We start from the raw sequence: 25,750 nt of genomic DNA, 5'->3' as shown, positions 1-25,750 counted from the left end.
TATTGGAGATATCTCATTTTGATCTGATTCTATAAGAAGGATTGTTTATGGGTTTTCCTCTTTGTGGGGTTTTTCCCTAGCTTGGAGCCTAACTTCTTGTGTTCTTTGTCTCTTAGAGATCTTCATTTTTGTACATTTGGTAACTGCTTGATGAAGATAACATAGTATAAGTAATAAGAAGCCAACAAACCAGTGTGGAAAAAGTTGGCAAAAAGTCCCATGCCAAACTCTGATTTTTTTGGAATCGGCGAACTTTTTGTCGACTTTTTCACTGCTAAAAAAGCTGGGATTTAATCGTAAAAATCTCCCGACTTTATCCGGGGTCGACCCAAAAAGTCACCAAGCCCGCCCAAGCCACAAATAAGTGGCGGAAAAAGGAAAAAAAAACAATCATCTCTTCCTGCTGCCATTCGTCCCTATGGAGAGAGGAGGTGTTTGCCAAGGTTGAAGAGGAGGAGATTTGCTAGTTTTGTGGTGTGGATTTGGAGATTTGTCCACTGCTCAACATGAGAGATTCAAGGTGCCGATTTGCTGCTGCCAGGTATGTATTTTAATTTCTCTCTTAGTCTTTGTTACACAAATGGCTTCTTAAATCTTTCTATAATTCTATTAGCTTGTTTTTATCTTATTTTTGTTTAGAAATTTGAATCAAAACATTGTTTAGAATCTAGATTGAATCAAAACTTCAACTTTCAAGAATCAAATGACAAAAATTCAAACCCTTGTTTAGTGAATCTGAGTGTGTTCAAGTGAGTGAGAAGAGGCATTTAAAATTTAAAATCAACAATTACATTTGTGTTTGCTTCTTATGTGATGGGCAATTTTTTTTTTTTCAAATTTTTTTTATGCCCAGGTTCAAATTCAAGTTCAAAGTTTCAAACAAAATGCCAAGGCTTTTGGACCCTATGTGGGAATATGGTGAACCTGATACTATACCCGAATCTAGGGGGGTCAATAAAATGTATTTGACTTGCAAGTTGTGTGGCAAGCATATGTCAAGGGGTGTCAATAGATTAAAGTTCTATTTGGGGCAAATTCCGAGGCAAATTTAGAACTTTGCCCAAATCCAACTCTAGAAATCATCTGGCAAGCCATTAAATCATTGATGGATAAAGAGGAGGGCAAAGACACCAGGGAAGCACTAAAAAGCCAACTTGTAGGGGCCTCAAGAGTGGGGGGAAGTGAGTGGTTCTTCAGCATCACCTTCCACACCCACATCTCCCAACCCCTTAGCTTTCTCATCTTTTTGCATTCCTAGAACCACACCTAGTGCACAATCTGGCATCAATTCGGCACATAAAAAAAAGGAAAAGGCAGACTCTGACAGGTTGGTCAGTAAGTGTCTTCTATGGAGTGATGTCCCTTTCAACATTGCCAAGACAAACCCATTCTACCAACCTATGTTTGATGTTGTTGTTGTCGTTGGCCTGGGGTACAAAGCCCCTACCTTTGTAGAGTTGAGAGGGCCTCTTCTTCAAGATGAAAATATTGATTGCATTGCTAGATTGGAGGATTTTAGGGCATCATGGGAACACACTGGATGCACAGTCATGTCAGATGGTTGGACTGAACAGAAGGGTAGGACCCTTCTTAAATTTTTGGTTAGTTGTCCCAAGGGGACAATGTTTATGAAATCCGTTGATGCATCTGCACACATTAAATGCACATTTATTATGTGAGTTGTTGAACATCTTCATTCAAGAAGTAGGCCCAAAAAATGTTGTCCAAGTCATAACGGACAACACTATAAATTATGTTGCCACTAGCAGGTTGCTTATGGAGAGGTATCCTAACTTGTTTTGGACACCTTGTGTTGCTCATTGTATCTTGTGAGGGATATTGTTGAATCATCCAAAAGCATAACAAAATTTATATATAATCATGCATTTGTGCTTAGCTTGATGAGAAGATTCACCAGCAACAAATAGTTGTGCGTCCTGCCAATACACGATTTACCACTACTTTCATATCTCTTCAGTCTCTGTTGAATTCTATGTGGGATGTGAAGAGCATGTTTCTTTCACTGAATTGGCATGCTTTATCTATTAGCCACAAACCAAAGGGAGAGGGCATATGCAGACTAGTTTCATATGATCAGAGCTTTTGGGCAAGAGTAGAGGAGGTGTGTGCCATTTCAAAACCTTTGGTAAGGGTTCTTCGATTGGTTGATGGAGACAAGCCCGCAACGGGCTACTTGTATGAGGCCATGGATAGGGCCAAAGAAGCCATTCGTGCTTATTATGAAGATAAGGGAGATGAGGGGTTAGAGAAACAACAAGTCATATGGAGAGTGATTGATGAGCAATGGAACAATACCCTCCATCGCCCCATTCATGTTGCAGGTATCTACCTCAACCCCACATTTTCTTACTCCTCTGGTTTCAAATTTGATGCCGAGGTGATGGATGGATTCTTCACTTGTGTTGAGAGGATGGTGTCATCTGAGCAAGAACATGAAGATATTTCTAAAGAAATGGAGATATATAGGATGGCAGATGGCACACTTCATTTTACCATGGCTATTAAGAATAGGACAACCAAAATGCCAAGTAAGCTTCAGTTTGTTTCAACTTTCAACTTTCAAATTTCATAATTCATTGCCTCTTCATAATTTGCTTCAAGTTTAGAATTTCAATGTTTTAACTTTTTTTTATGTTTCTCATTTTTCTTTTAACTTGTAGATGCTTGGTGGACAAGCTATGGTGGCAGAGTACCCCATCTCCAAAAGCTTGCCATTCGAGTGCTCAACCAAACATGCAGTTCCTTTGGGTGTGAGCACAACTGAAGTGTATTTGACAAAATACACAGCAAAAAGCGCAACAGGTAAAAAAAATTCAAATTAAATTTTTGAATTCATTTGTTTGTTTTTAATATTTAAATTCTCTAAGTACTAATTTACAATCTATGACCCTAATATAGATTGGAGTCCCGCCGCCTCAATGACATGGTCTACGTCTACTACAATCTTCGATTGTGGGTGAGACAACTTCAAAAAACTCCTGATGTGGAAGCCATCTCATTGGACAATATTGATACCACTGTTGCATGGAGGGTCGACACTGAGAGGTCGACCATGGACGCGATCCCTGATTGGTTAGATGTGGATCTAAAGGCACTAGGGAGAGGAGGTAGCAGTTGCAGGGTAGGGAGAGCCAGAGGTAGAGGAGGAGGAGCAAGGTCAGACTCAAGAGGTAGAGCAGGAGGAGGATGTGACACCATGTAGTATGGGCAGCAGTAGAGGACAGAGGCCACGTCTTTTATTGGCTTCTAAAGGACGTCTGAGTGCATTTGTATTCCTAGAGGCAGGGCCTTCTTCCTCTAGAGGAAAAGGCAAAGCGATTCCCTATTCCCGTAAAAGGGGTAGAGGATCTCTGTGACTAATTACTTAATGACATGTAAATGACTCATGATATACATTTATTATATTTTTTTTTGATATTTTGACTCTTGAGAGTTGAGACTAAGATAGGACTCAAGATTCAGTACTGATTCACTATTTTGATATGTGATGCAACACTAGACTTCATTTACATATTATATATTAGCTTTCTTTACATGTTTATGTGGAAATGCATTTATTTGATGTTGTGGATACTTTAGATGCTAAAAAAAAATTAAAAAATGAATATTTTTGTATTTTTTTAATTTTGCTGACTTTTTCAAAAATCTCACGACTTTAACAACTTACTCAGTTTCTGGACCCTTGCGGATTTCATCCCGACTTCGACTTTTTCCACATTGCGACAAACATTCACAAGTAATTATCAAGTTAAGATAAATCAATCACTTTCTTCCAACACTTGATTTCTCAACATGTTCCATCATCAATTATATTGGGATCTTCATCATTAGTATCACCCTTTGCCTCTACCTCAATCCTCTAGGGACTTCAGTCAACGCCACCTAATTTTGTCAATACTACCTAATCTGAGCTTTAAAATATGCTACGAAAAGCCTACCATGCCTGATCAATGATTTCGGTTTCAGTGAAGGGCACATTTTTGCTAAGGCCATGATAGAGGAGTCCAACAAGCAATATCACTAACATCGACGAAAATAAAGGGCTTGGTGTTCTTGATTAACTACCAATAGCATACATTCACACATGATAAAATCCAATGAAAATAACCCTGAAATTCTTAAAACTATTAAGTCTACTAAATTTTGAATAGGATATGAAATTCTACTTTCTCCATATGAAGACTAATGAGGTTGGAAACACTCTCAAACATCCTGAAACAATTAATGGTAATGTTAAAAAATCACGTAAAAGTTCTTTTACTTTAAGAATTTAACAATACCATTAATTAACAACATTTTGGTGCAAACTGAAAGTGAAACCCTTTGTAAAGAAAATTTTCAAGTCTTAGATGTTTCTAGAAGTCTCATTAATTCATATAATTAACCTTTGATTAGGCAACAAAACTAAAAATGTAGGTTCCAACCATTAAATCAATGCAAAATCAGACAAATTTCATTTGTAAAAGCATTATATAGACATTGAAACGTGTTTCAATTTGTATGAAACACATTTCCAACATGTGAAATGTGTTTCATATGAATTGATACGTGTTTCCGTCGAGTTTCAAAGTTTCGAAACAGAAACAGCTGAAACACAAGGGGGTGAGGGTGCAAGTTTCCTGCAACATAGGCTAAAAAAGAAGTAATCGTGTCATTTTTTGTATTGCCAGATGTCAACAATAACTTAAATTTTAACACTCTAAGACAAAGTCAAACCCTAATTTCAAAATATTTGGTGATGGAATGAAATCCATCAAATCTCACATGTTAGAAGACTGAAATTGGGCTGTTTTTCAACATTTAACATACTTGACAATTTTTCTAGCATCTCAACATGTATTTGAAACAAGAACATTCACCACATGAACTAAGAATCAAGTGATTCTAAGGTTTGAATGTAGGAGAATAGGTTGCTCAATGGTGTCTGTGCCACTTCCAATTGATTTAAACCATCAAATGATAGCACTTGTTGAAGCCAATCACTGAGAGAAGCAAACTTACAAAAAGCTAGCTTGGTCCTATTACCACAAAATCTAGCACCTTAGTGCAAAAGACCATTAAGCACTTATATTAAGCATGACAATGGGATCAGTCACCATTGTCACATTTGTAATTATTCCCATGTTGTTCTGTGGTCAGATATTATCTCCACAAGGGAAGCTTCCAAAGCAAACCCCAGAGATTAGATAACCCAAGCATTCCCGGGCTAAATACACTCCAAGGGTTCCGCTCAATAAAACACCCAGGAATAATGTTCAACAAAGTAGGGCTCCATGTGAGATGAGAGATAATTCCAAGGTAACAAGTTCAAAGGACCTATGGATAAATCTAAAGAGCTTGAATAGTCCTGGAGAGGCTCAAATGGGCTCTCAAACACATGCTACCTTTAAATTACCAAGTGCTGTTATAAATTAGGGTTCTTAACTAGCACAATTTACAGCATACAAAAGTTATGACAGCAATAACAAAATTGCCTAGAATTGATGATAAGCAATAAATAAACAACTGCTATTAAATGAGTAAACTATGAAATAAATTGCAGCAAATTTTCAAAGGCGGAAATCACATAAAACAACTATAAAATGCTAGACATCAGCACTAAAAAATGTCTGAAAAATGCATAAAAATGATATTTTTGCTTTTACATTTTAATGTATCAAGTTAGGACTATGAGGTCCAAGGTATTTTATACTTTATCAATGTCCAAAGCTTGTCAGAAAATGACAGACGTGTCAGTTCTTCACTGGAAAGCAAAAGTTGGTTGCACTAGCTCTGCAACTGGTGGTGGTAGAGGCACCATTCCAGCAATGGGGCCTTGACTTCATCGATGAGTTCAAAGAAAACTCGAGTGGCAATCACAAATGGATATTGATGGCTACTAATTACTTTACTAGGTGGGTAGAAGCTATACCTACAAAGAAAGCAACTGCCGAGGTGGTTAATAATTTTCTCGGCAATAGGATCATCACTGGTTATTAGTTTTCTCGAAGATAGGATTATCACTCATTCCAGTGTTTCTCTAAGGATTATGACAAATAATGCTAAGTCATTCATTATGCTAAATTGTCATCCTTTTACTTTGACTATGGCATTGTCATGTCACATTCATCGAACTATTATCCCAAGGGAACAGTCATCCTGAGTCTAGCAATAAGAATTTAATGAATATCATAAAGAAGAACGTAGGCAAAAACAAGTATCCACAGCCACATTGCTCTAAACACCTTTCTCTAAAAATCACACACCCAACTGCTGACCAGTTAGTTAGTTTAAGAAAACCATAAGGGTAAAGTGAGGGCAAATGTGTACTTCCATGATATGTCCCTAAATAACATCAAACAACTGTCTCGAACACCTGTAAGTGTATGCCAAATATATCAAAGTGCTCAAAATCAAGCTCATACATCATACTAGGTAACACATCCAATTGGAAAACAAAGCCTCCCTTGACACAGGCTACTTCGAGAAAATCTCTGTCAAGATACTAAACCTCCACCAATTAAGAATATGAAGAGTTTGTAGGACAAATGGAAGGTTGTTAAAAGGTTATTGCATCTAATTAATGAAGTCTTATTTGGTCATAATTTTTTTGAAAGAATGATAAAACCATGGGACAGCAAGTGGAATGATTTCACACCAGCTTGCAAACCATTCTCAGCAGAACAATCGGTGGAGATTATATGGTTTTAACTTTTAAGGTTTATAAGGTTCTTCACATAACTCCTAAGAAAATAACTATCAAAGATAGCCTCAGGTTCATCACAATTTCCTATATCTCAAATCTACACACAATGGGAGGTTGGAATTTCACCAAAGGTCAACCACTACTGGTGGCTAATAATCCTTGATACAGTAGTGGTAGATGCAAAAAGAAGCACACAGATATGAGATTCAAACATCCAACTTATTTCTAAGAGAAATATCTAGGTTTTAACTGAATTTATTTTGAACTGCAGATAGGAAATAAACCAGCTATATTGGTCACTAGAATAGCAGTGCAACTAAGCAGTGAGGACACAAAAAGTACAAGAAATTCAAAATATCAAATACTCAGCAGGCCTCCTTGATGACTTATTATATACAAATAGTCTTCGGCATCTATTGCCAAAGTACTCGTAGAGTCATTTGGAGATTTAAATAGCTATATTAATCATAAGCATGCCATTGGAGTGCTGAAAGACTCTCATCTAAACATTGAGATCAATAACTAACCATCGATTTAAAAAATTAGTTTCAGACAATATAGAGCTGAACTTGTAGCTACTTTAAGAATTACCTCAGACATAAAAGAAAGCATGCCTAATTATACATAAAATCTTAAAGACTTCGCTTGAAATACAAAGTAATCAACAAAAATTACATCTTCAAAGCAGAGAACTATTAAGTTACTTTTAAGAGGTACCTGCCACAGAACGTTGACATATCCTTTGCATGGGCCTTTGCTTCTTGCTTCTCTGTCATTCGATGACCAGGAAAATATCAGCACATATGTCATCACTAAAACAATAGATATAGATACCTTCAATTGATAAGTACAAATACAAATAGAGTATGGGAGATTCACGTGAGATATAGATGATCATATTATATCTATCTTAGGCCAAGGTTCGGGGACAGGAATGAAGTTCCAGATTGGCAAGTGATACACCCAAATTTTCAAGAGATGACATTATTGAGTTAAAGCTGACAAACACTACAAAGGAAATTTGGTATCTGCAATCAAGTACCATTTGGTTGGGATATGTCAGAGAAATCCTCAAGGCCACTTAAGTTAGATCGAGACAAGTCACAAAAGGCACCATTGCACCCAAAAATTCAGTTCAAACCAAATTCTGCAAACTTGAGAAATGGTCATTGTTTCGAGAACTAATCTAGCATTATCTAGTGATATTGACAATGCCTATAATTGAGTAACCTATCAATAAGTGCTAAGGCATTGCAGGCCTGTTAGGATATTCTGACACATAGGAAATAGTTAAGTATAACTTGGTTTAGTGTAGAGTTAGGTAAAGTGTGTTTCATTACGATGTATTTTTGTAACTTACAATCCGACAGTCGCGATATGTTCTAGACATGAAGTGATCCGACGGTTCATTCTCTCCTTGGTATTACCGACACTTGATCCGTGGCTTAACACCCGATTGGTCCATGAACTCTATTTAAAGAGCATGGAGGGCCATTTGTAAGGTGACCATTCATGAGAGAAGCTTATGTAAATTTTCTTTCTTTTACATTAATAAATTGCATGAAGTGGCCGTCTTGGCTCACGCCGTGGACTGCTTCCCTCTTTGAGGGTTTTAACCACGTCAAAAATACTGGTGTATTGATCTGTGATCTGTTTGTGAGCGGTGTTCTTTGGTGTTCTATCTGAGGAACTTACCCTATAAATCCCTACAGATGTCCTTTGGTGTTCTATCTGAGGAACTTACCCTGTAAATTCCTACATGGTATCAGAGCTATTTGAGGGCTACATCCATTGGTGATCCAAATCCGAAGCCGGTACAACTGCATCCAACTGTCATTTCCTAGATCTACTATTTATGACTACTTTCGAGCCGAGAGGACTGCTCTATTGTGTTAGGAGCATCTATTCCAATGAGGAACCCCTTTCGTTTCATGCGAAAATGTTTCTAGTAACCCTAGCTACATAATTTTTAAGATTTGGAGGTATACAGTCTTTATTTGCAGTTTTAGTTATTCATCTCTCCGTTTATTTCGGTTTATTTAGATCTCTGTTTTTTATTACTGGATCTATACCTTCCATTCTGCATATGCTCTTTGCCCCGCGACTCTGTGCGATCTGGGCAAATCAGAAACAGAAAGGAAGGATTTTTCTTATGCGTATGCTCTTTTCTGATGCGCCTTAGTGTGATCTCGGAAGATCAGAAACATTGAGGAAAAGATTTAGTTTTCGGCGAAAGCTAACTTCAAGCCATAAGGTTTGGTTTTTTTTGAATGTCCATGTTGGGTTGTGTGTTTTATTATTTTGTAGGCAAAAAGGGTTTTTTCATGTAAGCACGCACTCCAAAGCTTCAGTGACTTAAAACACAAAAAAAAAACCTTCCTCTTTTCCAAAAATTACTAACCTTTTAAACTAGCTCAATTGGTACAAAGTTACTTTATGAGAATAGAGGTATTGGGTTCAAGTCTTTCTTTTTGTTGAGCTACTTTTTCAAAAAGCACATGTAACTTATGTTTTAAAGTTACTTTATGTAAAATGTTCTCACCCATTATAAAAAGTGAGTCACTTATAATTCTAAACTCTCTTTATCTTTTATTTAGGTTACAATTTAGTGGGTAACTCACAAAGCACCATTGTAAAAGTGACTTTCACTTATTTATAAAAATGGGTCACATAATTTTCTTTTAAAAGTGAGTTAATTAGATTAAGTTTTGAAAGGGAGGGGATTTTTTTTTTAAATATAACATTATCATTCACTTCTGCACATTCATGTACATCGTCGGCATCTTCAACAAATTTTCTTCAAAAAGCCATAACTTCTTCGTCCGGAGGTTGTTTTCAGAGCCGTTTCTTTTTTAATCGGCCTAATTTTTCGAGATCTTTCCATTGGAACACATAGTTTCAGCATCTACAGCTTCAGTTTCTGTTAAAATGGAAATTCCATGCCAAGTTATTCTTGACAGCACCAACTAATTCTAATGGATGTCCTACATGGAGGATTTACTTAGAAGTAAAGGTCTTTATAGAATAGCCTCAGGCCAAGAGTCTAAACCTAAAGATGAAGATAAGGCAGTCAAATGGGAAAATAAGCAAGATCAAGCACGTGGGTTGATAGGGATGTCTATTTCTCCAGACCTTAGATTCCATATCGCAGGACTTGATACCCCTGATGAAGCAATGAAACAGCTCAATAAAGTTTTTGGAATTAAAAATGAAATTAGAGCCCATCAACTCGAAAATGAGTTGCTTACATTGGACCCCAATAATTTTTCTTCCATTGAAGATTTTTTGTCCAAGTTCAAGACCCTTAGACTTCTCTTGGAAGGTGCTAAGGTTAAGAAAGAAGATGGTAGCCTTATCTATTCCATTTTTACTAAGTTGGGACCAACCTACTCTGTGTTTGTTTCCACCTTCCATTCTACTAGAGAAGCCTTTATTTCTCAAGAACAAGCCTACAAGTCCCCCTCTTTTGATGCCTTTTGTGATTCTTTAATAAGAAAACAAGAAAAACTCTTACATCTTGGTCTTCTTAATCTTGGAACTCTTCTAAGAAAGCCTTAGCTACCCAGCAGCAACCAAGTTCAAAGAATCCTAAGAAGCAGCATACTAAAAAGAATGGTCCTAAACCAACCAAGGGTCCTAAGCACTTTTAGTCTCAAAATGAAAAATCAATTCAACAAAATGATAAGGCAAATAAAAACAAAGGGCAAAAGACTGATAGACATTGCAACTTTTGTAATCGAGATGGCCACTTAGAATCCAAAATGCTTTAAGAAGATGGAAGCCTTGAAAGCAACAATGAAGAAGATTAACATCCATTTGGACCACTCTTCAACTTCAACTTCATCTTCAGGAATAGCACTTTCTGCATGTGGTTGTCAAGCATCTTGGTCTGGTTATGCACCAAATGTATCTTCTTCTTCTTATTCTCATGAGTGGCTCATTGATTCTGAAGCTTCTTATCACATGGCCAAAAACAAAGCCATGTTTTCTTCTTTAAATGATTGTAACACCAAAAATATATATGTTGGTGATGATAGATCTCTTAGTGTTGTAGGGACTAGAACTATTCATCTAGACAATGGTCAATTTAATGATGTATTATGTGTTCCAACCTTATCCTACAACCTTCTATCTATATATCAGATAACTCATTCAGGTGAAGGTAAAATCGTTGAATTTTCACCTCATGATGCTGCAATTAAAGACCTAAAAGATTCTAGACAGATTTTAGCTACTAGCATTGTTGATGATTCTACAAGGTTGTATAAGTTTAACAACTTTGGGTCATCAACTCTTCCCTCAATATTTGTTGCTCATAATGATCAAGTGAGCAAACTTTGGCATGAGCGATTTGGTCACTTAAACTATCCCTCCCTTCAAAATCTATGTAAAGAAAATATGGTGACAGGTCTTCCTATGGTATCTTGCAGAGATGGTGTTTGTTTCGGATGTGTACTAGGAAAACATCATCAAGATAGTTTTGAAAAACGTGCCTCTTGGCACGCCTCAGCCCCTTTACAGCTTGTGCATAGTGATTTATGTGGTCCACTTCCAGTTGTTTCATTCTCTGGCTACAAGTATTTCTTAACTTTCATTGATGATTTCTCCAGACACACTTGGGTATACTTCAAAAAACTCAAGAGTGAATTATTTAACATGTTCTTGGCCTTTAAGGCCTTTGTTGAGAAACAATCTGAACATCAAATTCTTAAGCTAATATCTGATAATGGCGGAGAATATGTTAACAACAAATTCAACAACTTTTGCACTGAGCATGGAATTCAAATGCAACATATTGTTCCATATACTCCACAACAAAATGGTGTAGCTGAAAGGAAGAATTGCACCTTAAAGGAAATGGCTAATTGTATGCTTCAATCTAAAGGTTGTCTTAATTTTTGGGTCGAAGCAATTTACAGTGCAAATTACATAGTAAATCACACTCTATTAAAGTTTTAAAGAATATCACTCCAGAAGAAGCATGGAGCTCAATTAAACCAAATGTAAGTCACTTTCGTGTTTTTGCAAGTGAAGCATAGGCCCATATTCCAGATGAGAAACATAAAGCTTTAGAACCTATGACTGAAAAATGTATTTTTGTTGGATATTCTGAAGATGTCAAAGGATATAGACTTCTTTCACCTAAGTCCAAAAATGTTATCATTAGAAGAGATGTAAAGTTTATTGAAAATAAATCGGCCTACGAGCCTAGTGAGGCAGATGTGCCACCTCTCTCTATCCCTTCTACTTCTGAAAATATTTTTTCTTCAGATGATGATAGCGAGGATGACAATCCTCCCCACCTTCTCAGGATCCTCCTTCAGCTCCTCAGCTTCCAAAATGGGTCCGTGCTACTCGGGATGCAGCAGGTGCTCTTGCAAGTGATCCTAGAGATCAGCGACATACACGTTCTCAGTTCGATAAAGCCTCTTCTTTACTAGCTCAAGCTTCAACGAATTATGATCCTGACACCTTTGCAGAATCTTCAGGCCATCCAGATTGGGATGCAACTATGAATGAAGAATATCGTTCATTATTGGCAAATGATACATGCGATCTTGTTCCTCTTCCAAAGGGACAAAAACTTGTTAGATGCAAATGGGTTTATAGAACCAAGTTTGGACGAGATGGAAAAGTTGATAAACATAAAGCACGTCTTGTTGCTACGAGTTTTTCACAAGTCGAAGGCATTGACTATACTGAAACCTTCTCCCCTGTTGCCAAAATGAACTCTATCTGCCTTGTTCTTTCCCTCGCTGCCTCTCTCAAATGGGAAGTCCATCAGATGGATGTTAAATCTACCTTCTTGCATGGGGACTTGCATGAAGAAATCTATATGGAACAACCTCCAGCCTTTATACAAACAGACTCCAGCCTTGTATGTCGGCTTAAGAAATCCCTTTATGGTCTCAAGCAAGCCCCTCCGGCTTGGTATGCCAAAATGGATAGCTTTCTTTTAGATACTGGCATTTCTAGGTGTCATTCTGACAATACTGTCTACACCAAGAAAGTGGGTAAGTCTCTTATCATTCTTGTTCTTTATGTTGATGATCTTATCCTTACTAGTAGTGATCCCAACCTTATAAACCATGTGAAGTCCAGCCTTAAAAAGCAGTTTGAAATGACAGACTTAGGACACTTGCATTATTTCTTGGTCTTCAAGTTTTGCAATCCAAGGAAGGTATTTCCCTTTCCCAGTCCAAGTATGCATGTGATCTTCTACACCACTTTCACATGGAAGACTGTAAGCCAGCTCCTTCTCCCTTTCAATCTGGAGTCAAACTTTCAGTCACTTGTACTTCCCCTGAAGTTGATGCTACCTTATACCGTCAACTTGTAGGAAAAATTTTGTATCTGACCCATACCCGTCCTAACCTTTCCTTTGTTATTGGCCTTATTGCTCAGTTTATGCAAAACCCACATGATAGTCATTGGAAAGCAGCTAAAAGAATGCTTTGTTATGTTTGAGGTACAATTCAGTCTGGGATTCATTACAGTGCAGAAGTATCTCCTCTATTGGTTGGTTTCACTGATTCCGATTGGGCTGGTGACCCTGATGATCGGAAGTCTACTGCAGGTTACGTGTTCACTCTTAGTTCTAGACCTATTACATGGGCTTGTAAGAAACAAAGTCCCATTTCTCTTTCTTCAGCAGAAGCAAAGTATCGGGGCGTCGTAGAAGCTAGTAAGGAAGCCTTGTGGCTTCGTCAGATCCTGTCAGAGTTTGGCTTTCAGCAACAGCATCTGACTACACTTTGGTGTGATAATCAAAATGCCATTCAACTATGCAAAGATCCAGTCCAACATCAATGCAGCAAACACATTCAACTACACATGCACTTCATCAGAAAGCTCATTCATGACCATGTTCTTGAATTGCAATATTGTTCAACTGATGATCAAGTTGTAGACATATTTACAAAGGCTCTCACAAAGGCGAAGTTTACTAAACTTCGATTTGTGGTTGGAGATCAAGAAGTTGTCACTAAGGGGGGATAGGCTCTAATGCCTCCTTCCTTCTCCTATTGTGTCATATTTGTGCATCCTTCAATCCTATCCCAAGTTGTTCTTAAGGGGGGATGTTAAGATATTTCGACACATAGGAAATAGTTAACTATAACTTGGTCTAGTGTAGAGTTAGGTAAAGTGTGTTTCTTTACTATGTACTTTTGTTACTTACAATCCGACAGTCGCGATATGTTCTAGACATGAAGTGATCCGACGGTTCATTCTCTCCTCGGTATTACTGACACTTGATCCATGGCTTAAGACCTGATTGGTCCATGATCTCTATTTAAAGAGCATGGAGAGTCATTTGTAACGTGACCATTCATGAGAGAAGCTTATGTAAATTTTCCTTCTTTTACATTAATAAATTGCCTGAAGTGGCTGCATTGGCTCAAGTCGTGGACTGTTTCCCTCTTTGAGGGTTTTAACCACGTCAAGAATACTGGTGTATTGATCTGTGATCTGTTTGTGAGCGGTCTCCTTTGGTGTTCTATATGAGGAACTTACCCTGTGAATTCCTACAAAGCCTTCTTTACAAGTTAAAGCCTGCCAGCTTTTGTTGAATAAGAATTATTTTTACACTATCAATCACAATACCTAAGCAATCAATACTCTTACACATACATCATCATTGATTATGAATTATAACTTTTCATTAAGTGAAAATTGAAGAAAAAAAATACACATATGGCATTAGGGCCATCCAGATTCCAAACAGCCACAGTACATCTGGGTTATACTGTGAAAATTCCTTGATTGCAATTACTGGATATTATTCTCCTAATTGTTAGCTATTTAATTGTTTATGGCAATTAACGAATAACTCACAGTTGCAATCTTCACCACAAAAATACGCTATGGAAAATAAAATCTTGAACTGAGAAATAGATGCACACACAATAACATTGACACCAATATTTTGAACTATCGTCCCAAGAAAACTCCGAAGGGAAAACCGGCGCAACATATGAGGGTTTATTTTATTATGCAGCAATTTGGAAATTATTACAACTGGATGCCCAACTGGCAATCCTCCGAAAATAATATGGCAAAAATCAACTAAAGAAATTTTCTCCCTTATACAATCAATTCGGCCTCCCTCCGGCCTACTCAAACCCTCTCATTGGCAACTCGCTTTGCTTGGAATTGGCACTGCCTAGCTTGAGAAATTTGTATTGTTTGCTACTTGGCTCTAACTAAGCCATCTAGCCTCCCTCTACCTCTGGAAATGACTCACTCTACATTCAGGGTGATCTCTTTGCCTTCAACGACTAAAACGACCCTCTTTCTGGCACTCGCACTATGGTTTTTGGCTACTCGGTCTCTCTGTAGAATAATTTCAGCCTCCCTTTTCATGCCTCTCCGACACTGAAAAACAGTTGGGAAACCCTCTGAAATTCTCCTCTGTTGTTCCCTCAATCACTAATGCTCTCCCTCTGGCTCAAACTTGTCCCTCGTTGAATCTCTGCACACAGGGAAGTTCACACTGCCTTGCTCTTGCTCTCACACTGTCTCTATCCATCCCATCGACTTGCTCTTATAATCTCTCGTTGGAGCTTCAACGACCACAATTAGATCCTTATCAGCGGCTAAGATCATCTTAGACTTGATCCAAGTCATTTTCTGGAAGTCTCTTATACATAAGTCGATCTCCTCAATTAATTCACTTTAATTAACCACCTTTCCTAAGTTAGACTTAGGAAATATTTAAATGATGGCCAATTAATTTAATTAAGGTGTTTTGCAAGCTTATCTCACAAAACTTTTTCTGGGTTTTGGAGATGTCGTTCCTTGGCCTCTTAGATGCATATAGTGACTAAAACACCTGTCTGATGCTACCAAATCAATCAAAAACTAACACTCTTTTTAGCGAAGAAGGTGTCCTCTCCCCAACATCTCTCCTCTATAGTTGAACCACGTTCCTAGTGTCTGACATCTGCAACATATTGTCATTGTCCACCAAGCTATTGTGCATACTCTAATTCACCTACTATCCCTTTAGTTGAACCACCTTGCATCTATGCTCATGCTAACACTGCATTGTGCCTCCTTGCACTGCTGCCAACACTGCTTGCGCTGCATCTGATCTCGTGTTGTTGTTGTTGTTGTTGTTGTTTTGTAACTACTGCAACTGAGAATTGATCTATTTTCCCACAACTGGCTTCTGCAACTGTCCATTGAGTTCAGACTACAACTAGCTTTGCTCTGTCTACTGAGCATCTAATTGTGCCCAACTATCTTTGGGCTCCTCTAGTATCTGACTGCAACTATCTCTGCACTATCTCTCAAGATTTGATGGGCCTTGCTGACATCCAGATCCTCCTGCTACCAAATAATATGGGCCCTTGTAGCTAAGGTAATGATCCATGAGGAAACACCTGTATGATGTTGTGCCTCCTCGAACCCTGCCCTGATCCTGCAACTCTGAAGCCTCACGCTCCTCCTCCATTTGGAGGTATAGTCGCTATCAATGCAAACTCCTCCAACCTAGAGGTCAACTCATCTATCTCTATTGAAGCTACTGTCTGCTACTACCCCTTCTTGTCCTTCTTTCTCTAGGGACACTGGGTGACATAGTGACCAAACTCACCAAATTTGAAGCATTTGACCTTCGACAGGTCCTTTGTCGTCTTTTCACCTCCGTTTGAGTTTTGTCCCTAGTCGGGACCTTTCTTCGCCTTTCCCTTACTGGCAAGGGCTACATTCTCCTCTTCCTTCTCAACCTTCGGCCCCCTACTACTACTGCTGGTAGTACCCTCAACAAGACTGAACCTTAGCTCCTGTTGAGTGAAGTCACTCCACAGGCATTCCCAATCTGGAAGTTTATCTTGTCCAGTAATTCTCTAAATGAAAGTTGCCCACTCTTTGGAAAAATCATTTATAGCAACTCGCACAAGTTCTTTGTGTCATCTAACTTCTCTCCTACAACTTCTAGCTCATCACAGAAATTCTGAACTCTCGTGAGATAAGAAGTTACAGTCTCACCCTTCTGCATCTTTGTGGTCCTCAACTTCTCTTTATGAATCATTTTACAATTCTCTAATGGATCTTGGAATACCTTCACAACAACCTCCCAAATGTCCTTTGTCGTATTCTTCTCTACAATATGCGGGACGATATGATCCCGAACCCCGTCTACGACCATCCTCGTAGCTTTGGCCATATCCCTTTTGTAGTCAAAATATTGGATAGGATCTATCGGTTCAGCTACAATTGTTGTCACAAACTCCTTCAGATCATGCTCATCCAACAAGAATAGCATCTTGGCCTTCCAGACACCAATGTTAGAGGCTCCATCAAATCTATTCTAATCTCTGAGACCTATTGCGGCCATCTCACGAAACTCAAATAAACTGAAGACTGGATCTGGAAATATCCGCCTTCCTTCTACTACTCGCACTCCCTTAGGAATGTGCAGATCTACCTCTGGATGTCCTTCTCCGGCTAATATATTGCCTTCAGTTGCTCACTGAGACTACTCCCGCTACCTTCCAGATGTCCTTCTCCGAGAACTGCCACACAAACTGTAACCTCTACAACTCGAACTGGCTAGTCTGGCAAACTCGCACTTACAAATTACTTTGCCTGCTACGACCCTTTGCAACTGGAAATTATGGATCTCCTCCTAAAACTAGATCTAGAAACCCTAGAGAAGTTTTGGAAATTCCCTCTTCAGTGTACTTTTCTCTTCCTACCCCTGCACAGATATGCTGCTGAAACCCTCGCTGCAAAACTTTTGCACCTAGATCTACTCAACGAATCAACTGATCTGCTCACTAGAACTGCTTCCCGACAAATCCACTGTTTGCTGGAAATCTTCTTTGGGCCAATCAAACTTTTCCTGCACTCTTACCTCTGGAAATCGATTTTCTTGCCCAGCAATTCACACGACATGGCTAGCCTGCGCAAATCTGAATTTTGTGCTTTAGATCTCCTATGAAACTGCACAATCTACTGATCTTTCACTTTTGAACCTCCGATCTGATCTTCAATGCTTTGGTTCCATGTGAAAATTCCTTCATTGCAATTACAAGATATTATTCTTCTAATTGTTAGCAGTTTAATTGTTTACGACAATTAGTGAATAACTCACAATTGCAAACTTCACCATACAAATACACTGCAGAAAATAAAATCAAGAACTGAGAAATAGATGCGCACGCGATAAAATAGACACCAATATTTTTGGACAAACGTCCCCAAAAAAACACTTTAGGGAAAACTCGTGCAGCAGATGAGGGTTTATTTTATTATGCAACAATTTGGAAATTATTACAACTGGATGCCCAACTAGAAATCCTCCAAAAATAATCTAGCAAAAATCACCTAGAGAATTTTTCTCCCTTCTACAACCAATTCAGCCTCCCTCTAGCCCACTCGAAGCTCCTCTCACTGGAAACTTGCTCTGCCTTGAATTCACACTGCCTAGCCTAGGAAATTCGTATTTCTGGCTACCTGGCTCTAACTGAGTCGTCCATCCTCCCTTTGCCTCTAGAAATTACGCGCTTTGCCTTCCAAGTGATCTCCCGGCCTTCAACAACTAAAGCGACCCTCTTTCCGACACTCGCACTGGGGTTTCTGGTTGCTCGCACTGGCTACTTGGCCTCTCTATAGAACAATTTTGACCTTCCTTTCCCTACCTCTCTGGCACTCGAAAACTGTTGGGAAACTCTCCATAATTCTCCTATGTTTCTCCCTCAACCACTGATGCTCACCCTCTAGCTCGTACTTGTCCCTCATTGAATCTTTGCGCACTGGGAAGCTCGCATTGCCTTACTCTTGCTCTCACACTGCGTTTCCCCATCCCATCAACATGCTCTTATAATCTCTCGTTGGAGCTTCAACGGCAACGATTAGATCCTTATCGACAACTAAGATCATTGTAGACTTGATCCAAGTCATTTTCTGGAAGTCTCTAGAGCATAAGTCGATCTCCTCAATTAATTCACTTTAATTAACCACTTTTCCTAAGTTAGACTTAGGAAATATTTAAATGATGGCTAATTAATTTAATTAAGGTGTTTCATAAGCTTATCTCACGAAACCTTTTCTAGGTTTTGGAGATCTCATGTTCCTTAGCCTCTTAGACACAAATCGAGACTAGAATACTTGTCTGATGCTACCAAATCAATCAAAAACTAGCACTCCCTCTTAACGAGGAAGGTGTTCTCTCCCTAATATCTCTCCTCTATAATCAGACCACATTGTTGGTGTCTCACATCTGCAACATACTATCATTGTCCACCAAGCTATTGCGCATACTCTGATTCACCTGCAAACTCTGTAGTTGAATCACTTTGCATCTGTGTTGCTGCTAACAACGCATTATGCCTCCTTGCACTATTACCTGCGTTGCATCTGATCTCATGTTGTTGTTGTTGTTGTTGTTGTTGTTGTTGTTGTTGTTGTTGTTGTTGTTGTTGTTGTAACTACTGCAACTAAGATTTGATCTACTGTCCCTACAACTGGCTTCTGCAACTATCCCTTGAGTCTCTAACTGTAACTCGCTCTGCTTTGTCTACTGAGTATCTGACGGCACCCCACTATCTCTATGCCCCTCTAATCTCTGACAGCAACTAGCTCTCCACTGTCTCTCAAGATCTGATTGTACCTTGCTGACATCTTGATCCTCCTGCTACTAAATATTATGGGATCCCGTAGCTAAGGTAATGATCCATGAGGAAACACCTGTCTGATGTTGTGCCTCCTCAAACCCTGCCCTGATCCTGCAACTTTGAAGCCTCACACTACTCCTCCATCTGGATGTATCAATGCAAACTCCTCCAACCTGGAGGTCAACTCATCTATCTCTGTCAAAGTTGTTGTCTATTGTTGCCCCTTCTTGTCCTTCTTTCTCTTGGGACACTGGGTGACGTAGTGACCAAACTCACCACATCTGAAGCATTTGATCTTCGACAGATCCTTTTTCTACTCGACTCCCCTTGAGTTTTGTCCTTGGCTAGGACCTTTCTTCGCTTTTCCCTTACTACCAAAGGCTACATTCTTCTCTTCCTTCTAAACCTTCAACCCCCTGCTATTGTTGTTGGTAGTGCCCTTGACAAGACTGAGCCTTAGCTCCTCTTGAGTGGAGTCACTCCATAGGTGTTCTCAATCTGGGAATTTATCTCGTCCAATAATTCCCTAAACGAAAGTTGCCCACTCTTTGGAAAAATCGTTTATAGCAACTCACACAAGTTCTTTGTCATCTTGCTTCTCTCCTACAGTTGTTATCTCATCACGAACGTTTTGAACTCTGGTGGGATAGGAAGTTACATTCTCAACCTTCTGCATCTTTGGGGTCCTCATCTTCTCCTTGAGAATCATTTTACGATTCTTTGATGGATCCTAATATACCTTCACAACAGCCTACCACGTCCTTTTCAGTATTCTTCTCTGCAACTGCGAGAAGATATGATCTTGAATCCTATCTAGGACCATCCTCTTAGCTTTGGCCATATCCTTCTTGTAGTCAAGATACTGGATAGGATCTGTCAGTTCAACTACAATTGTTGTCACGAACTCCTTCAGACCATGCTCATCCAACAGGAATAACATCTTGGCCTTCTAGACAACAAAGTTGGAGGCTTCGTAAAGTCTATCTTGATCTCCAAGACTTACTACGGCCATCTCATGAAACTCAAATAAACTAGAGATTGTATCTAGAAATCTCCTTCTCCTTCCTACTCGGCCTTCCTTCTACTACTCGCACTCCCTTAGAAATGCGCAGATCTGCCTCTGGATGTCATTCTCTGACTAATATATAGCATTTAGCTGCTCACTGATACTACTCGCTCTACCTTCCGGATATCCTTCTCCAACAACTGGCACACGAACAGTAACCTCTGCAACCAGAACTGGCTAGTCTGGAAAACTTGCACTGGAAAATTACTTTGCCTGCTATGGCCCTCTGCAACTGGAAATTATGGGTCTCCTCCTTGAAACAGGATCTAGAAACCCTCGAGAAGTTCTAGAAATTCCCCCTTCAGTGTGCTTTTCTCTTCCTCCCCCTGCATAAATCTGTTGTTGAAACCCTCGCTGCAAAACTTTTGGGTCTAGATCTACTCAACGAATCAACTGATCTACTCACCAGAATTGCTCCCTGACAAATCCAATGCCTGTTGGAATTCTGCTTTGTGCCAATCAACCTACAGAGAAAATACATAGAAAAATACAAAGACTGAAACTTGTAACTCGGTCCCATTGGGAATGATTCAGCCCAAGGAATTTCGGCCCTCTGGAAATCAGCCCCTGAAGAAATTCGGCCTGGAGAATTTGGCCTACCTCTCACCAACAATTTGACCCTAGATAAATTGGCCTCTCCAATTCACAGCCTCCTTCACACTTCAGCCTCCTAGAAATACTCCCAAATCAACCTGCACTCTTCCTCTTTCTCCTCAATCTAGATGAGCCTCTCGCTCTAGAGAAAACCGCTTTCTCAAAATGTCGTAGTTGTTTCTTGTCTTGTGTCTTCAACTCTCCCTTAGGCTTCTCTTTATAATCTTCATGAAGCGAAATCCCTAACCCTAATTTCCTAGGTGATTGATATTTGAGATTAGATCTCACCTCATTTGAGATCAATAGTTGAGATCATATCTAACTCACTTAAATAATTTTATTATTTATTGTTAGTACTTTGGATTAATAATCCACAATAATCAATTGATTTTAATCTTTGTACTTTTCCTAGACTTAGGAATGAAATCATATGTCACTTACTCCACCAAGCAAGCACCTAAATAGGCAATTAACCATCTCCTACATGCTAAGACACCAAGCTCATGTAGAAGACCTTTCAAAGCTACCACAAGCTTCAACACTCCCTCCTAGCAAGGAAGGGATTCTCTACTACCCCTAGCTTGTCCTTGTAAAACACAAACTTCCCTTTCACTAGAGGCTTAGTGAGAATATCTGCCACCTGCTCCCCTGTGGAAATGTACTGCAATCTCACAACACCTCTCTAGACCCTGTCTTTGATGAAGTGATATTTGATCTTGAAATGCTTGGACCTGTCATGAAACACAGAATTTTCAAAGAGCTTAATGCAACTTTGATTATCACAGTGTATCATTGTTGGCCCCATCTCAAGACCAAATAGCCCTGTGAGCATCTTGCAAAGCCATATGACTTCACAACTCGCAAGACTTGCTACCATGTACTCTACCTATGTTGAGCTAAGTGCCATTGAGTGCTAGTTCCTGCTACACTACAAGATCATGGTTGATACCAAGCTGAAACAATATCCAAACATGGATTTTTGTCGACAACACTCCCAGCCCAATTAGAATTTGTGTACCCCTACATCTCTACTCCACTAACTCCAACATATCTCAATCCAAAGTCCATTGTACCACACAGGGATCTTAACACATGCTTCGCTGCCACCCAATGAACCTATCTCATCTCTACCATGAACTAGCTGAGTGTGTTCACAGCAAAACAAATATCTGGCCTAGTGTTGACCAGATACACCGAAGAGCCTAGCAGCTACCTATATAGTGTGGGATCCACCAACTCACCCTCATAAGCACTCTGCTTCTTTAAGTTGGTGATCATCAATGTAAACATAGGCCTACAATCCTCCATCCTAACTCTCCTCAAGATCTCAACTACATACATGCCCTGCCCAAGGAAAATCATTCCTAGTTGTAGCCACACCTCCAATCCCAACAAGTAGTGCATCAAGCCAATGTCCTTCAATTCAATCTTTGAAGAAAGGTCCTCCTTGCACATCCCTATGAGCTTCTCTGATCCTGTCAAGAAAAGAACGTCAACATAAAGTACCAAGATGAGTGTCTCACCCTCAACAAGTAATAGCACAGGTTGGAATCCACCTCACTCTTGGTGAAGCCCAAACCAAGAAGATATCCAGCGACCCTAGAGTACCATGCGCATGGAGCCTACTTCAGCTCATAAAGGGCCTTCTTCAAACTCCTTACATGAGACTCTCTCTCATGCACCTCAAAGCCCTAAGGTTGCTCAATATACTCCTCCTCCTAAATCACCCCATTGAGGAAAGTAGTCTTCACATCCATCTCATGTATCCTCCACCCCATTTCTAAAGCAATGGACATGACTGCTCTAATGGATACATATCTAGGGACAGGTGTGAATGTCTCATTGTAGTCCACTCCCTCCTCCTGGGAGAATCCTCTTGCCATGAACCTCGCTTTGTACTTCTCGACACAACCATCAGCTGCATGTTTGATCTTATAGATTCATCGAGAAGTACCCATTGATTTTCCCTCAGGCCTCGGCACTATATCCACACATCATTCCTCATTATGAAGCTATACTCTTCCACCATGGCATCCCTCCAAACATGCTCATCCACAGCCTCCTCAAAAGTGGAAGGATCAAACTCATTGATGTTGCTTGACAAGGCCAAATAACTAGAAAATGTCATTGGTGGTTTGCTCTTCTTGAAGGTGCTGCCAGGAGCCTCCACATGCTCCTCAACATCTCTCAAGGTCTATTTGGCCCATCTTAGCCTTCTCTTGGTAGAGCTCAAATGCACATCTCACTCCTCATCCAGATTTATGGTTGTGTCACTGTTGATGGTGTTGTTGGTCCCGATTCAACCTTAGGAGCCTCTCGCTCTAGATCCTCTACCCTTGCTGGCACTCTATCATGAAATATCCTAAAGGCTTTGCCCTCCTCGAATCTAACATCCTAACTGACGATAACTGCCCTCTGTCTTGAAATGCATACTCGATAGGCCTTTGAGACCTCACTGTAGCCAACAAAAATGCCATTTTCTGATGAGGGCTCTAGCTTAGTCCTCTTCTCTATAGGAATGTAGGCGTATACTAATCTATCAAGATGCGCAGATGGCTAACATTTGATTTCACTCCAGTGAACATCTCCTCAAGAGTTATCTCTTCCAAAATTCTATGAGGACTCTTGTTCTGCAAATAGGCAAGTCATAATCATAGATCATTGCCTTCGTTGCTCCCACTATGGTCCTCTTGTTCCTTTCGACAACCCCACTCTGCTAAGGGTTGTAAGGCACTATGAGTTCCTTCCTGATCCCTGCCTCCCTAAAGAAATCCTGAAACTCATTGGAGGTATACTCACTCCCATTATCAGATCTTAGTACCTTTAATCTTCTTCGCAGTCTAGTTCTCGACAACAGTGTTGAACTCATGAAACTGACCAAATACCTCACCCTTGGTCTTCAGGTAGTAGATCCATATCTTCCCAGAATAATCATCTATGAATGTCGCAATGTAACAAGACCCTATGATTGATTCCACTGACATAGGACTTGTTACCCCTCTTTCAACAAGGGTACCTACAGATTCATTGCAACATTCTTAAAAACCATTGTAAGCCCAAGGTCACAAATCAAAAGCCATGAAACAACCATGTGAGGCCTTGTATGAATCCTAGACCTTGTGTCACATTGAGCCAATCTTGATTTGGTCGAACCATGCCTTGTTTCTTTGAGTTTGCAGAAGGTTCTTTCATCCCTAATAGGATCAAAGTGCTTGAGGTAAGCATATACGTTGAATCATGGTTTTGTGGGAGCCTTGTAACGTAGGGGTGATCACTATTATAAGGGCCAGACCAGCTCACGTCAGGTGCACCTATGTCTTTCCGCATAGTTATGAGTCTATATGTGGCCTTGGCTTTGGTGTTGTATCCCTCAAATGTTACTCTTATATAGCAGTCTCATTGTCAGTGACATTTTCACGCTTCCCAATGCAGTTCATGTTTCCCAAGGCAAAGTGGTCTCGAAAGTCAAAAAGTCAACAAGGTCCCAGATTGTAGAGCTCAATGAGAGGATGACATGCCACATGAAATTTTTCCATTTGATGAAGGCATTCTCAAGATATGGCTAGTCAAAGATGGTCAAACAATAGTGTTACAAGGTTTCCAGGGACAGGACAGGGGGAGCATTGGGCAGATTTTCACATGCATTACGTTAAAATTGGTCTACGCACCGAGACGAGCAATACATGTCTCAAAAATATTTGATCCTCAAGGGCATTAGAGATCATCCACTGAGGCGTGGGGATGTGGCAAGGCAATTTTTCCACGTGGCATAATAGGGGCTTTTATCAGAATTCAACATATAATATGTCAAAATTGGTCTATAGAACAAGAGGAACAAAACCTATGACTCAGTTTTTCCAAATTCACAAGGGAGTTAGAGATCTTGAGGTGGTTTAAAATGCACTCATTAATGCATGGAAAAGTCAAGTCAATTAAAAAATAGTAGTTGAAAAGGTCAATATAGTTGTTGGAGATTACTATTTTCAAGAAGATTAAGATAAGGATAAGAAAAGTTGCCATTAAAAGTCAAGTAATTAGTCTTCAACAAATGGAGCGAATTCCCAAGAGTGATCACTCTCTTTCCTAAGAAGCATTATGATCGACCATTGTGGGCAAACGTAGCAGGGTTCCAATGCCCTCAGGGTGCAAACAAGGTAGGTTACAAGATCAAATAGTACAGTGCATTATGGGTAGTGGACAGGAGCAGCTAGGCATATGACGGGGATGAGGTCAGTGTTTCGTAGTATTCCAGAGACAGGTTTAGACCACCATGTGAGTTGTGGAGCTAGCATCATGCATATAGTGAAGGGGATTGGATGTGTTAGATTCCAGTGAGACTTAGAAGGATACGTAGCAAGGTTGTAATGCACTCAGGAGGCAAACGAGGTAGGTTACAAGATCAAATAGTACAGTGCATTATGGCTAGTGGACAGGAGCAGCTAGGCAGATGACGGGGATGAGGTTAGTGTTTCGTAGTATTTCAGAGACAGGCTCAAACAGCCATGTGAGTTGTGGAGCTAGCATCATGCATACAATGAAGGGGATTGGATGTGTTAGATTCTAGCTAAACTCAGAAGGATTTCAAGAGGTGACAAGGATGTTATTTGTTCCAAGCTTGATGGTACATGTGCTCTCAATATCAGCCTTGGAGGATGATGGATATAGTGTTTTGTTCTGAGATGGACATGTGCTTCTAGATTCAAAGGGAGCGACCTTGGATGTAGCAGTAGTGCTTGGCATTAGATAAGGACAATCATACAA

At 39.7% G+C, this 25,750-nt stretch overlaps 1 protein-coding gene across 1 annotated transcript in view; it reads right to left on the bottom strand.

The window, feature by feature from the left end:
* The window catches only part of LOC149254899 (uncharacterized), a 207,310-nt gene that overhangs the window by 50,591 nt on the left and 130,969 nt on the right, over positions 1-25,750 (bottom strand). Inside the window, exon 6 of the mRNA XM_089457141.1 lies at positions 7,424-7,475. Coding sequence (XP_089313267.1) covers positions 7,424-7,475 — 52 coding nt within the window. The remainder of the gene's footprint in view (positions 1-7,423; positions 7,476-25,750) is intronic.

Source organism: Pinus tabuliformis, chromosome 7, assembly GCF_031772625.1.
Source record: "Pinus tabuliformis cultivar Carrire ecotype Pingquan chromosome 7, CPIR1, whole genome shotgun sequence".
Lineage (NCBI taxonomy): Eukaryota > Viridiplantae > Streptophyta > Pinopsida > Pinales > Pinaceae > Pinus > Pinus tabuliformis.
This window is presented reverse-complemented; position numbering and strand designations above follow the sequence as displayed.